Source organism: Calidris pugnax, unplaced genomic scaffold (assembly GCF_001431845.1).
Source record: "Calidris pugnax isolate Ruff unplaced genomic scaffold, ASM143184v1 scaffold59, whole genome shotgun sequence".
NCBI lineage: Eukaryota > Metazoa > Chordata > Aves > Charadriiformes > Scolopacidae > Calidris > Calidris pugnax.
In genome coordinates, this window is record NW_015090773.1 from 634,062 (window position 1) to 650,764 (window position 16,703).

A 16,703-nucleotide genomic window follows, 5' to 3' on the forward strand; every position below is an offset into this window, starting at 1 on the left:
GGAGCTGCCGCCGGGGTAGACCTGGTGGCCGCGACGTGTGTCACCGCCGCCCGGTGTCCGCCCGCCGGGCAACGCGTTTTGAAGGCAAAGGGAAAGAAAGGCCACCACGCCAGCCCCGCCAGCCCGAGGCAGACGACATTTTAAATCCGGCACTCAACAAAATACTACGGTGGTAACGTGTCATTCTGTAAATTGCGTTTAGTGACAAGTCCCGCGGGCCGCTTGGCAGGCAAGGGAGCCATCCTCCCGCGACGGCTGCTCATCTACAGCCCTCCTCTCCAGGCCGGGGTGGCTCTAAAAGCAGGGTGAAAAAAAAGGATAATGAGCTCATACATAACTAGATTTTTGTCGTGCTTCACCTCCCGTCGTCCTCTCCCCTCACCTCCTGGGAACAGGTAAAAGCCGTTGGGGAGCTGCTGGTGCCACCCCTCCTGTGTGTTCCTCCCAGCCCGTGGTAGGTCTGCGCACCATGGACCCGTCACTGGTGACATGAATCTCCACCTCAGGATCAAACAAAAAAAACCAGAAAATTGGTGGCTTTCACTGGTGACAGAATGAGTTACGCACACTCGTTAGGTTTTCATCGTACAAAGAGGCGCAGAGCAAACAGAACCCCGCTGGCCAGCCAGAAAGAGACCTCTCCCTCCCCGCTGTCACAGGAAACAGCAGAAACACCAAATCAAGCCATTTTAAAAGGTCAAACCCTAAGAACCCAGACAGCGTTTGCAAAATTCTTCTGGAGGCCAGCCTCCTTATTCAACTAAGGGTAGAAAACCATTTAAAAAGCAGGGGAAAAAAAACCTATATAGCAGTTTATTTGTGTAAGGTAAAGGCTTTGCCCAGAACAAATACTCTCAGGAGATAAGTAAAATCTCTCTTGCCTTTTTTTTCTAAATCTTTTTAAACACATGAACAACTATGCCTGCTGCATTTTTGTTTCCTGATAAAAAGTATGGCTTCCTATTTAAATTTCTTTTTTACTTTATGATCATTTAGGCAAGCAAAAAGAATCACTTTTCAGATCAGTGAGGAAAAAGGTGTTTACACAACCACGCTGCAAACACCTCAGATTAAAACAAAAAACTGGTAAATTACCTTCTCTCTTAACTTTGCCAACCTTTTTTCCTTTTTTTGTTTCTCTACTTCTTTAGCTTGCTTTTGCAAAATCCTTAGCTCCAGTTTATGTAGATCCTGAAACATACAACAAATGGATAAGCAAGCTTTTCTTTGGAAGGAAACCAAATTGTATGAAAATATATATGCAGCTTTTTCACAGTTATTTTTTTTTTGTTTAGAAATTATTTTGTCATAGTACAGAATAAAGTTACACTAGGTAGCTACTTACTATAGCTTGTCCTGCACAATCAAATTATAGTTACACAGTTTCGAAAAAAAATGGATTGTACCTCTGTTTATAAAAATTAACTTCAGTGTTGTCCTGGTTTGAGGTAGAACCATTGAGTAATTTTACTTGTTAGCTAAGCCTCTTCTAACTCTCTGACAACAGTATCAGTTCTCCAGTAATCAGACTTACATTGATACGGGATCTAACTTGACCTTACAGCTACTAAAACCTGCAGGATCTTCAAAACATGTCTTTGGATTTTTTTATCTGTGTACAACAATCAAGTCTTCTGATGTTTTCTGTCGCATGGAGTGCAACGCAGCCCAAGATTTTGTCCCGAACATTTTCACATGGAGGTAAACAAAACTACTTCTATATGTAGAAATAAATATGGGCTTGAAAATCCTGTAGAACTAAGACACTGAGGAAAAGGAACATCTTTGTCTAAAATAAAGTTTCATATTGTTTCTTGTATGTAACAGATGGTGTTATTCATAGTGAATCAAAAATAGATTTAAATGAATGAAACATGGATTTTTAAAAGTGTTTAACAGATTATACTGGAGGAGGAAATAGGCGAATTTAAAACAACAACATGCATAACTGGAGATGTAATTACGCACATGCTCTTGAAACTTAGTAATTTCTTCTGTAGCAATTCTTTTCCTTTCCTCCTTTTCAGCTTCCTGTCTCTTCTCCTTTTCAAGCTTTTCCAGTTCCTCCCTTGCTTTCTTCTGCAAGGCATACCTTTCCAACAGTAACTTAACATGGCGTTGGCGCTGGCATTCATTTAGTTGCTTTTTTTCCTTCTCTTCTTCTAGTTTTAGTCGTGATGCTTGTTCCATTGCAAATGCTATTGCTTTCTGTTTCTTCCATGCTTCAATTGCTGCTTGTCGTCTTTTTCTTTCTTCTTCTGCTTTTTGCTTCTGGGCTTCTTCACGCTGTAGCCATTCTTCCTTGAGCATTTTTTCTGATTTCTCTTTCTCCTTCAAGTTTCCTTCTTTTTCTTGCTGCTGCTTTTCTTTCCACTTCTTAATTGACTACAAGAGAACAGCAGGAAATAAAAAAAAAAAAGGTTTTAATTAAAATTTTCCTGTTGATCTGATGAAAACATTATGTTTATATAAGGTTTATAAGAATTAGAAGTCTTCTAAAGGCAAACTATGGATCACACAGACAGGTTTAATATGTGCCTGCTAAAATTATTTAAGTTATGGCATTCATATTAACTTTGGGTAGTTATGAATGTTGGTGCAATAGGCTTTTTTAATGCAAGCATATTTTAAGTCTTAATTTTTTTCTTCAAATTAACAACTCCACCTACGATTTTATAATTCAGTTTTTATGTCAGTGTATCTTTTATTACTCAGGTGGCTAGTTCTTGAAGGAATCATAATTGTCTATGTCAGTATGGCACAGGTATATTGCCTGTACGGTGGGACAGACATTCTTAGGGACAGATGTAACAAGAACTGCAATTTCATATAGGATCCCTTACAGCTCTAGGATTGGCATCTAACTTGCTGGACCACTGCCATCCAAAGTTTTTAGTATAGTTTGGCAATACATAGCCAACTTCCAGAGGGACAATTACAAAAATAAGAAATGCATGCATTTTAAAAGTAAGTATTTTTTCTTAAAAGATATAAAAGCCTTAGAAGGGTTATTTTACCTCTTTCTTTTTTTCGTGTAAAATTAGAAATTCTTGGTACCATTTTTCATGCTGTTCAATATCTTCCTTTGTTCTTCCACAGAGATACTCAAGGGCTTCATCCATGTAAGAGAGCCTTCCTTTGTGCTTTGTCCGTATTTTCAGAAAACTTTTATGATCATAATCATCCCAGCCTCCTTGCCTCCCTCCTGTTCGCTGAAGAAATCTTTCAAACTCTACTACTTCTTCAGGTAGATGATTTTCCAGTGTTTTATCAACTGAGACCCTGGCTGATGGTAATTTCAAAACTTTTTCTGTTATTGAACTGTCTAATGCCCACAGTTCCACTTTTCTCTCAAAGGCACTGAGCTCATTAATGGCAGCTTTTTCTTCCTTCAAAAGCTGTTCATATCTGAAAAGACAACACTGAGATGTAAGAAAAGAAATCCACTATTCATTGTTCATTCACCAAAATCAATTTTGGAATTGTTCAACACCACACAAAAGCTGTTCTTCGAAGATTAAAACTGAAATGGTACGACAGATGACAGTACCGTTGTAATGATCCCTTAATAAAGCACTACACAATCAGAATTAAGTTACCCTTTAGTGAAAGTGTTTATGATGCTCATTTAACAACTAAGTCAATCCCCTCCTGACACCAGTAGAGAGAAAGGGAAGAAAAACCACCACCCACTTAAAAACCAAAACAACAGCAAGAACAAAACCCCCACAATCTAATCTCTTCTGCAGCCTTTCTCTGAAAAGCCTTTTCATAGGCAAATGTTTGTTACACCGGATCACTGCAACAGCTATATAAACAGACTCTCTAAAAGGCTGTTATTAACATTCTAAGGTTGATAGCTTGAGTTTTGATTTACATACCACAGGAATCACTACCAAAAGAATAAATCAAAAGAATCGTTTACTTGATTAATGCAAAGTTTTCGCTGTGTCTTATGAAAGCACTTTTTCTTGTAGCTGAAGCATGTATAAACATACATTTGCCTCTGTTCCTCTTTAAAAGCATTGATTGCATTTTCAACTTCTTCCATCATTTCCTTGAGCTTGTCAACAACTAAAAATGAAAAGAAGGAAAAGAGCGTATCACTTAAGAAGTCCACAGTATTTACCAGTAATTCAGCACAATCCAGAAATGTAAGCACTTGCAGAGACCTCTGGGACACTTTTATTTCAGTGTACAAAAAAGCATGCATTTCCATCTTAAACAGCCTTAAAAGACAGACTCTCATTTATTCAAAAGGTGTGATTTCACAGTGATTTAGCTAACTGGATGCAAATCCCAGTAAAAATGTTTATTTCCATTAAACAAGTCTCATTCTAAGTAATCTTCAACTGATTTACAGAGTAAGATAGCCTTATCCTAAAAAGCTTCCACTTTTGTTTTTTATAACAATGCAGTTAGTGACTCAAATGTTTGGTTTATACCAGGCTGTAGCCATCCTATTTAACCTACAGGTCACTAGTTCTATAAAGCTGACAAAGAAACATCAAAGTAAGACTTTATTCTGTACAGTCAACATGCTGTAGTCCTGATAAGGAGAAAGACAGTAAGACAGCTGTCTAGAGAAGATCTATTTTGCAATGGTAGAAAAAAGTTTTAGACTTTTTAAACCAGCACAACATCTCTATGGACACGTTGAACGTACAGTTTAACTAACCTGGCCTTAAAAAATAATAAACTAAATTAGTACAGTTATATCTGTATATATATATCTGTATATTACTCAATTCAGCTTTCATGCCTCTTTAATTCTTGATATCTTTGTGGACAGCTTAAGGAGATACTGCATTTTTTATAGAATAGACACGGAATAAATGAAATGAGATGCATCTAGCTCTCAGCTAACAGGGCTTCAACCAGAGCTCCACACAAGAGAGCAGAGTATCACAGAGGAATGGTTCTGTCACTGCCTATTTCCCAAAAGTTTCAAAACATCCAAACTGAATGAGTAGTTTCAGCATTTTCCACGGAACATTCGAAGTTACACTTAAAGCTATGTGGACAGCCAGAAAAGAGTTACCTGTAGACCCTACTCTGTGACCTTTTACCAGATAAAAGGAAGTATATGTAAATGCACTAGAATACTAACTTTATTTTACATAAGACAAAGAGTTTCGTAAAGAAAAGAAACAAACCACACCACTTCTAAGACAGAGTCAGTTTCTCTGTTTCCATGCAGAACTGCAGCATCTTTCACCATTTCTTACATTTCTGCATTCTTCCCTTCCCAGATTCCTGGAAAAGCAGACAGACTGGAGAAGGAGTATCCCAAGTACGCAGAAGAATCGCAAGCCCAACTGTGCAGGAAACCTGTCTATAGAGGAAAATGCTTTTAAATCTGTCATCACAACTTACATTCTGGTGTAGGCTTCACATCTTTTAATTGTCGCTGAAGTCTCTTCACATTATTTTGTATTTTTGATAGCTGCTGCTGGATTTTAGCTTCTGTTAAATAAAATAAAGTGCTGGTAGTTCTAATAGTTTCTTTATGCATTAAGTTCAATACAAGAACAAAAGCAATAAAGTGTCCAAAATAAACTGGGGTTTTCATCTAAATGGGGATACAAATTATCACAGTCACAGAATCTTCATGGTTGGGAGGGACCTTTGAGATCATCAAGTCCAACCATACACACACAAAAAAAAAAACCCCAAAACCAAAAAAACCACCACACAAAAAAACCGACAAAACAGAACATCCAACCCAGCAATCTCGGGCACTAGAGCATGCTCTGAAGAGCCACATCTACACGTTTCTTAAATACCTCCAGGGATGGTGACTCCACCATCTCCCTGGGCAGGCTGTTCCAGTGCCTGACCACTCTCTCAGTAAAGTAATTCTTCCTAATATCTAATCTAAACCTCCCCTGCTGCAACTTCATACCGTTTCCTCTGGTCCTGTCATTATTCACTTGGGAGAAGAGGCCAACACCCACCTCTCTACAACCTCCTTTCAGGTAGTTGTAGAGGGCAATGAGGTCTCCCCTCAGCCTCCTCTTCTCCAAACTAAACATGCCCAGTTCCCTCAGCGTCTCCTCGTATGACTCGTTCTCCAGACCCCTCACCAGCTTGGTGGCTCTCCTCTGGACACGCTCCTGCAACACAACGTCCTTCCTGTAGTGAGAGGCCCAGAACTGAACACAGTACTCGAGGTGAGGCCTCACCAGTGCTGAGTACAGAGGCACCATCACTGCCCTACTCCTGCTGGCCACACTTATTCCTGATACAGCCCAGGATGCTGCTGGCCTTCTTGGCCACCTGGGCACACTGCTGGCTCATTTTAAGCTGGCTGCCCACCAACACCCCCAGGTCCTTTTCTTCTGGGCAGCTTTCCAGCCACTCTTTCCCGAGCCTGTAGTGTTGCCTGGGGTTGTTGTGACTGAAATGCAGGACCCAGCACTTGGCCTTATTGAACCTCATCGCATTAAGTTCAATACAAGAACAAAAGCAATAAAGTGTCCAAAATAAACTGGGGTTTTCATCTAAATGGGGATACAAATTATCACAGTCACAGAATCTTCATGGTTGGGAGGGACCTTTGAGATCATCAAGTCCAACCATACACACACAAAAAAAAAAACCCCAAAACCAAAAAAACCACCACACAAAAAAACCGACAAAACAGAACATCCAACCCAGCAATCTCGGGCACTAGAGCATGCTCTGAAGAGCCACATCTACACGTTTCTTAAATACCTCCAGGGATGGTGACTCCACCATCTCCCTGGGCAGGCTGTTCCAGTGCCTGACCACTCTCTCAGTAAAGTAATTCTTCCTAATATCTAATCTAAACCTCCCCTGCTGCAACTTCATACCGTTTCCTCTGGTCCTGTCATTATTCACTTGGGAGAAGAGGCCAACACCCACCTCTCTACAACCTCCTTTCAGGTAGTTGTAGAGGGCAATGAGGTCTCCCCTCAGCCTCCTCTTCTCCAAACTAAACATGCCCAGTTCCCTCAGCGTCTCCTCGTATGACTCGTTCTCCAGACCCCTCACCAGCTTGGTGGCTCTCCTCTGGACACGCTCCTGCAACACAACGTCCTTCCTGTAGTGAGAGGCCCAGAACTGAACACAGTACTCGAGGTGAGGCCTCACCAGTGCTGAGTACAGAGGCACCATCACTGCCCTACTCCTGCTGGCCACACTTATTCCTGATACAGCCCAGGATGCTGCTGGCCTTCTTGGCCACCTGGGCACACTGCTGGCTCATTTTAAGCTGGCTGCCCACCAACACCCCCAGGTCCTTTTCTTCTGGGCAGCTTTCCAGCCACTCTTTCCCGAGCCTGTAGTGTTGCCTGGGGTTGTTGTGACTGAAATGCAGGACCCAGCACTTGGCCTTATTGAACCTCATCCCATTGGCCTTGGCCCATTGATCCAACCTGTCCAGGTCCCTCTGTAGAGCCTTCCGACCCTCAAACAGATCAACACTCCCACCTAGTTTGGAGTCATCTGGAAACTTACTGAGGGTGCATTCAATCCCCTTATCCAGATTATCCATAAAGATATTAAACAAGACTGGCCCCAAAACTGAGCCCTGAGGGACACCACTGGTGGATTTCACCCCAGATCAAACCCTTATGTCTGATCATAAGAAACTGCCATAATACTAAGCATTTTAGCGTGACTGTAACTGCATGTAGCTGACTACATGGGTCATGTATCTCCTGACACAGCATCAACAGATTCTAAAATTAGTAGCTCCTATTTCTAAAGGGGTCCCCCAAACCTTTTATCAGGGGTCCAGAATTTGGAGAATATTGCCAATGCAGATGAAACCTCTAGAATTTTTAGGGAGACTTTGACCTAGGCCTCAAAACACTCAGTAATAAAGAGAAAAGAAACTTGAAAAGTGTATGTGAATGTACTACTTTAACAAGATTTATTTATTTGCTGTGTTAACTAAAGTAGAATCAATGTTTTCATGTCCTCCAAGCATGCATGCACTTATTTGCTTTGTTACCACTTGGCTCCTCATCAGTCCATAATACAATTCTAAGGAGGATGAAGTTCTGCATACATGTTAGGCATTAAGAAGTTGTATCTTCTATCCTAAAAGATTTGGTTTATGGAATAACAGAGTCCAAGACTTAAATGTAATAAAACATAGCTAAGACATGACCCTGCTAGTTCCTGCCGAGACCACAGAAAGTGTAAAAGCACATGGGTGATGCTGCAAGACCTGAACACAGCAAGTTTGGGGGTTCTAGTACACACCCTATAAGATCATACTCTAACACTCCTTCACATCTCACATGCAGTGCCTTACACCTCTCATATCTGTTCTCTTTATTATCTCACAACAGTATCTCCATCCATACTTACTTCCTCTTTTCTTACCTCCGAAAATCTTCTAAACTTTTTAGCTTAGTCATTCCTCAGAAATATTTACATTTCTTAAGGTTTGCAAGATGTAAAGGATATGATGTTTCCTTAATTAAAAGACATATTTTAAAACACATTAAAAATTTGTAAGGTGAGCGTAGTTTTAGTTGTCTTTGTGCATCCTTTCCCTTCTTCAATTTACTTTGTTTTGATTTTCTGTATCAGAAGGCACAGCATAATTTACTTGATTACTTTTGACAGAATCTAGGTACTGTGATCAGGGAGTCACTTTTTTTGCTGAAGTATTTCATTAGTCTGTAAGTGGAACTGATGCTGTAGGACAGACTGTGTACCATCTCACAAAACCATTTAGACCATGAATTCATTATCCAAGAATTTGAAAAATGAAAACACAGAACCGTTTATTTATACGCAGAAGTGTAATTAAAGGCAGCAACCAGTGTGTGAAAATCATATGCTGTGGTAAGTATGTACTTATTATACCTTAGCTAGACTACACTGGATTTTGCAATACATACACAAAATTGATTCCAAGTTTCTAAAACAGTAACTTTCCACCAAAGTTTTTGCAGGTTGTATCTGCTATGTTCAAGATTAAAAGAAAACAGTTAATAACACAGAAGGCTCAAAATGTTCTGAATTTTGCAAGTAAGTTGTAGAAGTCTTCTTTATAACCAGTACGCATGGTGGAATACCACATCATCAGCAACTACATTCCATCTAAACTAATCTCTCTGTACTACTGGCTATTAAACCATTTAGAATAGTTTGGGTTGGAAGGGACCTTTGAAGGTTATCTAGTCCAACCTCCCCTGCAATGAGGAGGGACATTTTCAAATAGATCAGAGCTCTGTCCAACCTGACCTTGAACATTTCCAGGGATGGAGCATCTACCACCTCTCTGGGCAACATCTTCTACTATTTCAGCACCCTCATTGTAAAAAGTGTCTTTCTTGTATCTAGTCTAAATCTTTCCTCTTTTAGTTTAAAGCCATTACCTATCGCAGCAGGCCCTGCTAAAGTTTGTCCCCATCCTTCCTGTAAGGCCCCTTTAAGTACTGAAAGCACTTCTTAAGTACTTCTTTTCTCTAGGCTGAACAACCCCAACTCTCTCAGCCTTTCTTCATAGCAGAGGTGTTCCAGCCTTCTTATGATTTTTGTGGCTCCCCTCTGGACCCCTCCAACAGGTCCATGTCATTCCTGTGCTGAAGATTCCAGAGCTGGATGCAGTGTTCCAGGTGCGGTCTCACCAGAGTGGATTAGAGGGGCAGAATCACCTCCCTCATCCTGCTGGCCACACTTCTTTTGATGCAGCCCAGGACATTGTTGGATTTCTGGGCTGCCTCATTGTAAAAAGTGTCTTTCTTGTATCTAGTCTAAATCTTTCCTCTTTTAGTTTAAAGCCATTACCTATCGCAGCAGGCCCTGCTAAAGTTTGTCCCCATCCTTCCTGTAAGGCCCCTTTAAGTACTGAAAGCACTTCTTAAGTACTTCTTTTCTCTAGGCTGAACAACCCCAACTCTCTCAGCCTTTCTTCATAGCAGAGGTGTTCCAGCCTTCTTATGATTTTTGTGGCTCCCCTCTGGACCCCTCCAACAGGTCCATGTCATTCCTGTGCTGAAGATTCCAGAGCTGGATGCAGTGTTCCAGGTGCGGTCTCACCAGAGTGGATTAGAGGGGCAGAATCACCTCCCTCATCCTGCTGGCCACACTTCTTTTGATGCAGCCCAGGACATTGTTGGATTTCTGGGCTGCAAGTGCACATTGTGAGGCCATGTCCAGCTTTTTATCAACCTGTAACCCCATGTCTTTCTCGGCAGGGCTGCGTGCAATCCCTTCATCCCACAGCCTATATTGATACTGGGCATTGCCCCATCACAGGTGCAGGACTCTGCACTTGGCCTTGTTGAACCTCATGAGGTTCACATGGTCCCTCAGGTATGTTAACTGCACCACTCAGCTTGGTGTCATTGCAAACTTGCCGAGGGTGCACTCAATCCCACTATGTTTGTCATTGATGAAGATACTGAACAGTACTGGTCCAAATATGGACCTCTGAGGGACGCCACTTGTCACCAATCTCCATTTGGACATTGAGCTGTTGGTAATTACCCTTTGAATGTGACCATCCAACTAACTCCTCATCCACTGAATGGAAATCAGTCACAGAATCACAGAATGGCAAGGGTTGGAAGGGACCTCTTGAGATCATTTAGTCAGACCCTCCACCAATCAAATCATTATGTCTCCAATTTAGAGAGAAGGATGTTGTGGGGGACTACGTCAACGACACTACAGAAGTCCAGATAGAGAACATCTGTTAGTCAGTATCCTCCATGTGCCTTAGCATAGCTTCTTGGATGATCTGTTCCATGATCTTCCCAGGCACAGTGGTGAGGTTGGCAGGTTGGTAGTTCCCAGGGTCCTTCTTTCTATTCTTTTCAAAAATGGTTGCAATATTTCCCTTTTTCTAGTGATCAGGGGCTTCACCTGACTGCCATGACTTTTCAAATATCATGGAGAGTGGCGTGGCAACTACATCAGCCAATTATCTCGGGACTCTGGGATGCAAGTCATCAGATCCCATAGACTTCTGTATGTTCACATTCCTCAGGTAGTTACTTACTCTTTCTCCCCCAGTATCCATCTTGCAGTTCATCCACTTGAGAGGTATGGGGAGAGAGGCTGCCAGTGAAGACTTGAGGCAAAAAAGCTGCTGAGGACCTCAGCCTTCTCCTTGTCTGTTGTTAACAGTATGCCAGTCTTGCTCATCAGGGGCAATATGCTTTCTCCCTTTTCTGGCTGACAAACCTGTAGTAGCCCTTCTTATTATTCTTTGCATCCTTTGTCAAGTTCAGCTGCGCCTTGACCTCCTGACCCCATCTCTACACAACCAGACAGCGTCCTATACTCTTCCCAGGATACCTGTCCCTACTTCCACTGCCTGTGCATCTCTTTCTTGCTCTTGAGTTTGACCAGCAGGTCTTGACTCAGCTGGTCTCTTGCTGGTCTCTTGCCCTCCTTTCCTGATTTCTTACACCTGGGGATCAAGAGCTCTAGCACTCTGTGGAAAGCATCCTGCAAGATCTGCCAGCTCTGTTCTGGCAGCTTCCCTTGTCCCTGTAGCTTCATTACCACCCATATGGAAGAGTAACAATGGGCAATAGTCTGAGGGCTGTACCAGGTTAGGAAGTTTCCTAGTGGTGTCCTTAACCCAGGCCACAAGGAGGCAGCGGATTTCCCTAGGAGGAGGGTCTGGACAGCATATTGGACCACCTGTTCCCCTCAGAGGGGAGTCCCTGACAACTATAACCCATCTTTTCTTTATTGCAGAGGTGGCTGTGATACAGGGGTCGGCCTTTCTGACCTTGGCAGCACCTCTGGTGAAGACAGACTGTCATCCACATCATCATCCATTGACTGGCCTTCCACATCCAGAGACCTGTACCTGTTGTACAGAGGCACTTGTGAAGGTAAGGTGGGCAAGGAGACAGTTTTCCTGCTGTCCCAAGCATGGACTTGCCTCCATTCATTCCTCTTATTCAATCTACTGCCTTCAGCTTGTCAGGGGGAGGATACAGGATCCCCTTGATCTTGGGTTTTTCCTGGTTATTGTTCCCATTTCTGACTCAGGGAGGGCAGAGCATGGTTCAACCAGTCTATCTCTTTCTTGAACTCTCTGATGCTCCTTAACCTTTCTACTTCCTCTTGTACCTCTGCAGCCAGGCTGAGCAGATGTCTACCTGGTGACACCTCACACAGCTGTTCTCGCTACTGCTATCCCTCACTAGCAAAAGGCTATGGCACTCCCTGCAGCCTGAGACCTGGACTGCATGTTTTTGTGCAGCAGCATTTCCTGTTTAAACAACAGTAGAGTGAAAAAAAAAAAAAGCAAACAGAAAAAAACAGATAAAATGCCACTTACTTTCTGTTTTCCTGCTGACAGTCATGCTACGTTCCAGTTCCTCTAGCATGCTGTATTCTACCCTGAAGTCACTCTTCTTATTGTAAAGATGTCTATTTTTGTCTTTTTCTGTATTTGCAAGCCTGGAAAAAAAGATTGCCACACTGAGTAGGACACCAATACTTAGCAAAGCCCCAAGATTTTTGAAGGTTAGTATCCAGGTGAGGCTATGTCAACAGGACTGCCTTAGATTTTATGCAAATCACCAGTTTGTTCCTACAGCTGTTTTCAAGGAAAATCTTTCTGCAGTTTTAAGACTGCACACTGAAATAGCCCAAGAACTTGAATAAGAGAAAGAAGTTAACAAGGAAATTACCTTCACTGACAGTCAGTGGCCCACACTTGGAATCGGCCTGAAATTTTATCTATATGCTCACTATTGGGGAGCCTCCTGTGAATTTTCATTGAAAAGCACAGGGACAGAGACAGGCTGCATTAATGCAGTTACACACATAGATGGAGCTGCAGCACAAACATTCCCTCAAGTACATTCCCTCTAGCCTAAACACTAGTAATAGTGCTACTGTAACTGCGGATTCATATTCAAGTTCATTAGCATTTAAATAACTTAAGATATTAAAGCTGCTACCTTACTTACTAACTGTGCATTATGTATGGTACAGAGAGCTATGTGACTTTTGACTTCTTACTAAGGTAAGAAGTCTGGTACATCTGGTAGGATTCCCAACGTTAAGCAACACAACTGACAGCCCAAGAAACCCTTTTCCTCAGTAGCAGTTTGATTCTTCAGACTATTGCTGCTATATGCTTCAACCCCCTACACGATGCAATTTATGGTTCACAGTTTAAGTGCTTTGCTGTCACAGACCAGACCCAAGTACCAAATCTCACCACACAGTGCACTAGAAGCCTTCAAAGCACATAACTACAGAAGGACAATGCACCATAATTAAATGGCACACCTTGTTTGAAGCTGCTTGGGAACATCTACATTAGCTGTCAATTTTTGAGCCATAACTAAGGATTCAGAAAAACCAAGGAGAAGCTGATTCAACCAGGCTGTGTAAAACACTCCCATGAGACTTAAGTGTCACTATTCATTCAGGATTTACAACTACAAACCTCTCCTTCAGACAGGTGGCTAAGTCTGCTCTTCCTCCTAAAGCTCATCCATGCAAGAAACTTCCCTGTTCTTTCAGCTGCCAGCTAGTTGTTACAGCACTTAATCAAGATGTGGGGAAACAGATTTAATTCACTTCTGTGCCTGAGCTGTCTTGAACTCTCATTTTTCCAAAGCAGTGGCCTAGATATTCTAGATACAGTGCTTTCAATCTTCTCTGAGGAAGCTGTTTTAATGCTGCCGCAATTCCCCTTTTGTTGCTATGTCTTAAGAGCTTTAGGTTCTTAGAAGGCTAAGCCCAGATGAGTGGTAAAACTGAAAACTCAAGTATGCCACGTGCACTTTCTTTTTCACGCGTCTAGTCATCTAAGAGATGATGGACCAAAGTCCAAATGGTAATTACAACAACAGTGCATTTGGAGGTCATAAGCCTATCCTGAACAACAACAATAATCTGCCTGAGCTCCTGAAAGGAAATCTCAGCCTAGAGGTTTCATTATCATAAATTCTTACCTTGAACCAGGAGTTATGTTAGCTCCAGAACAACATGAAAATATACTTATGCTGAAGTGTTTAACTTACTGGGTTTTTAGCTTTTCTGCAGTTCTTACGAATTCAACTTTCTTAGCTTGTTCATCTTTCATCTTCCAGTTCCGAAATTGTCGACCAGCACCTGCAGTACTGGAACAGCTGTCATTCTGTACGTAATAAAATCAAGTATTATTAAAAACAGTATTTATTTTCTAAATGCTTATTGGTTATTTTAAAGCAGACAGCACCACAGTGCAGAGTAACAGCATTATCTCAGTTTCATACTGGCACAATTAAGATAATTTTAAGTCACACAGGTATAAAACTGGAGTGATGGCAAGATGATGACTGTACCAAAAAATGCATTCTTCAACAGAAAAATTGAAAGACTGCAACATCAGCTTGCTTAATGGGGGCAACTCACCACACTGCAACACTAAGTCAAGGCCACTGCCTCACCCCTGATGGCAGTCAGTCTCTGATGAGTCAGAGGATCGCCCTACCTGACCGTAAGCAGGTAATCTACACTAGGCAGATTACCCCATTTCATCTCGTTCAAGAAAAGCACTAGCTTAACTTCCGAAATCTGCTTAAGGCCCCTTGCAAAGCGCCAATGCTTATTCGCAGCAACCCTCAACACCCTTAACATAACCCCTGCTAGGAACGCTGCTGATGAAACTCCCTGTTCAGGTTATAAAGCCACCATTCCGTGGCCAGCCCGGTAAGCCGGCGCTGCTTCCTACACATTTCTTTTTAACCTTGATCCCTACACTTCCTACGAGGCTGGAACTCCTCAGCGTCTGCCTCCCGGCAGGCCGCAAAGAGAGGGTCCCCACAGACAGGGGGGTCCTCTCAGACAGGGAGGTCCTCTCAGAGAGGAGCTCCCCGCAGTGAGGGGCTCCTATCAGAGAGGGGGGGGGTCCCCGCAGAGAGGGGCTGTCCCCGCCGGCGGGGTGGGCAGCGGCCCCGCGCCGCGCTGCGGCCTTTACCTGTTGCTGCCCGGCGGCCGCCGCAGCGACGGCGGTTGCCAGGGCAGCCATGTTGGCGGCGGCGCTGAGGGGCGGCCCGCGCGCCGGCGGCTTAAGCCTCCCGAAATCCTGGGATTTCGACAGAAAGAAGGCGGGTTTAAACGGCTGCCACGTGTTGTCTGAGCCAAGCGGTGCCTGTGTGAGATGTTGGATTTCTGGGCTGCAAGTGCACATTGTGAGGCCATGTCCAGCTTTTTATCAACCTGTAACCCCATGTCTTTCTCGGCAGGGCTGCGTGCAATCCCTTCATCCCACAGCCTATATTGATACTGGGCATTGCCCCATCACAGGTGCAGGACTCTGCACTTGGCCTTGTTGAACCTCATGAGGTTCACATGGTCCCTCAGGTATGTTAACTGCACCACTCAGCTTGGTGTCATTGCAAACTTGCCGAGGGTGCACTCAATCCCACTATGTTTGTCATTGATGAAGATACTGAACAGTACTGGTCCAAATATGGACCTCTGAGGGACGCCACTTGTCACCAATCTCCATTTGGACATTGAGCTGTTGGTAATTACCCTTTGAATGTGACCATCCAACTAACTCCTCATCCACTGAATGGAAATCAGTCACAGAATCACAGAATGGCAAGGGTTGGAAGGGACCTCTTGAGATCATTTAGTCAGACCCTCCACCAATCAAATCATTATGTCTCCAATTTAGAGAGAAGGATGTTGTGGGGGACTACGTCAACGACACTACAGAAGTCCAGATAGAGAACATCTGTTAGTCAGTATCCTCCATGTGCCTTAGCATAGCTTCTTGGATGATCTGTTCCATGATCTTCCCAGGCACAGTGGTGAGGTTGGCAGGTTGGTAGTTCCCAGGGTCCTTCTTTCTATTCTTTTCAAAAATGGTTGCAATATTTCCCTTTTTCTAGTGATCAGGGGCTTCACCTGACTGCCATGACTTTTCAAATATCATGGAGAGTGGCGTGGCAACTACATCAGCCAATTATCTCGGGACTCTGGGATGCAAGTCATCAGATCCCATAGACTTCTGTATGTTCACATTCCTCAGGTAGTTACTTACTCTTTCTCCCCCAGTATCCATCTTGCAGTTCATCCACTTGAGAGGTATGGGGAGAGAGGCTGCCAGTGAAGACTTGAGGCAAAAAAGCTGCTGAGGACCTCAGCCTTCTCCTTGTCTGTTGTTAACAGTATGCCAGTCTTGCTCATCAGGGGCAATATGCTTTCTCCCTTTTCTGGCTGACAAACCTGTAGTAGCCCTTCTTATTATTCTTTGCATCCTTTGTCAAGTTCAGCTGCGCCTTGACCTCCTGACCCCATCTCTACACAACCAGACAGCGTCCTATACTCTTCCCAGGATACCTGTCCCTACTTCCACTGCCTGTGCATCTCTTTCTTGCTCTTGAGTTTGACCAGCAGGTCTTGACTCAGCTGGTCTCTTGCTGGTCTCTTGCCCTCCTTTCCTGATTTCTTACACCTGGGGATCAAGAGCTCTAGCACTCTGTGGAAAGCATCCTGCAAGATCTGCCAGCTCTGTTCTGGCAGCTTCCCTTGTCCCTGTAGCTTCATTACCACCCATATGGAAGAGTAACAATGGGCAATAGTCTGAGGGCTGTACCAGGTTAGGAAGTTTCCTAGTGGTGTCCTTAACCCAGGCCACAAGGAGGCAGCGGATTTCCCTAGGAGGAGGGTCTGGACAGCATATTGGACCACCTGTTCCCCTCAGAGGGGAGTCCCTGACAACTATAACCCATCTTTTCTTT

The 16,703-nt window shown here is 43.2% G+C and overlaps 1 protein-coding gene across 1 annotated transcript; it reads right to left on the reverse strand.

Moving 5' to 3' along the window:
- Nucleotides 1-32: 32 nt before the first annotated feature.
- CCDC112 (coiled-coil domain containing 112) lies at nt 33-15,029 on the reverse strand. The gene is made up of 10 exons (XM_014942483.1): nt 14,930-15,029; nt 13,992-14,107; nt 12,290-12,411; nt 5,377-5,466; nt 3,999-4,074; nt 3,018-3,408; nt 1,969-2,385; nt 1,096-1,191; nt 383-501; nt 33-294 (listed from the first exon to the last, which is right to left on the reverse strand). The coding sequence occupies exons 1-10, from the start codon at nt 14,978-14,980 to the stop codon at nt 264-266; spliced, it is 1,509 nt and encodes a 502-aa protein (XP_014797969.1). The 5' UTR covers nt 14,981-15,029; the 3' UTR covers nt 33-263.
- Nucleotides 15,030-16,703: the final 1,674 nt, after the last annotated feature.

Coding starts and splice junctions, on each gene's coding strand:
- CCDC112 (XM_014942483.1), bottom strand. CDS start 14,980: ATGGCTGCCCTGGCAACCGCCGTCGCTGCGGCGGCCGCCGGGCAGCAA. Junction 5,467..12,289: donor TGTCAGCAGGAAAACAGAAA/GTAAGTGGCATT, acceptor TTTATTTAACAG/AAGCTAAAATCCAGCAGCAG. Junction 1,192..1,968: donor TTACTAAGTTTCAAGAGCAT/GTGCGTAATTAC, acceptor TGTATGTTTCAG/GATCTACATAAACTGGAGCT.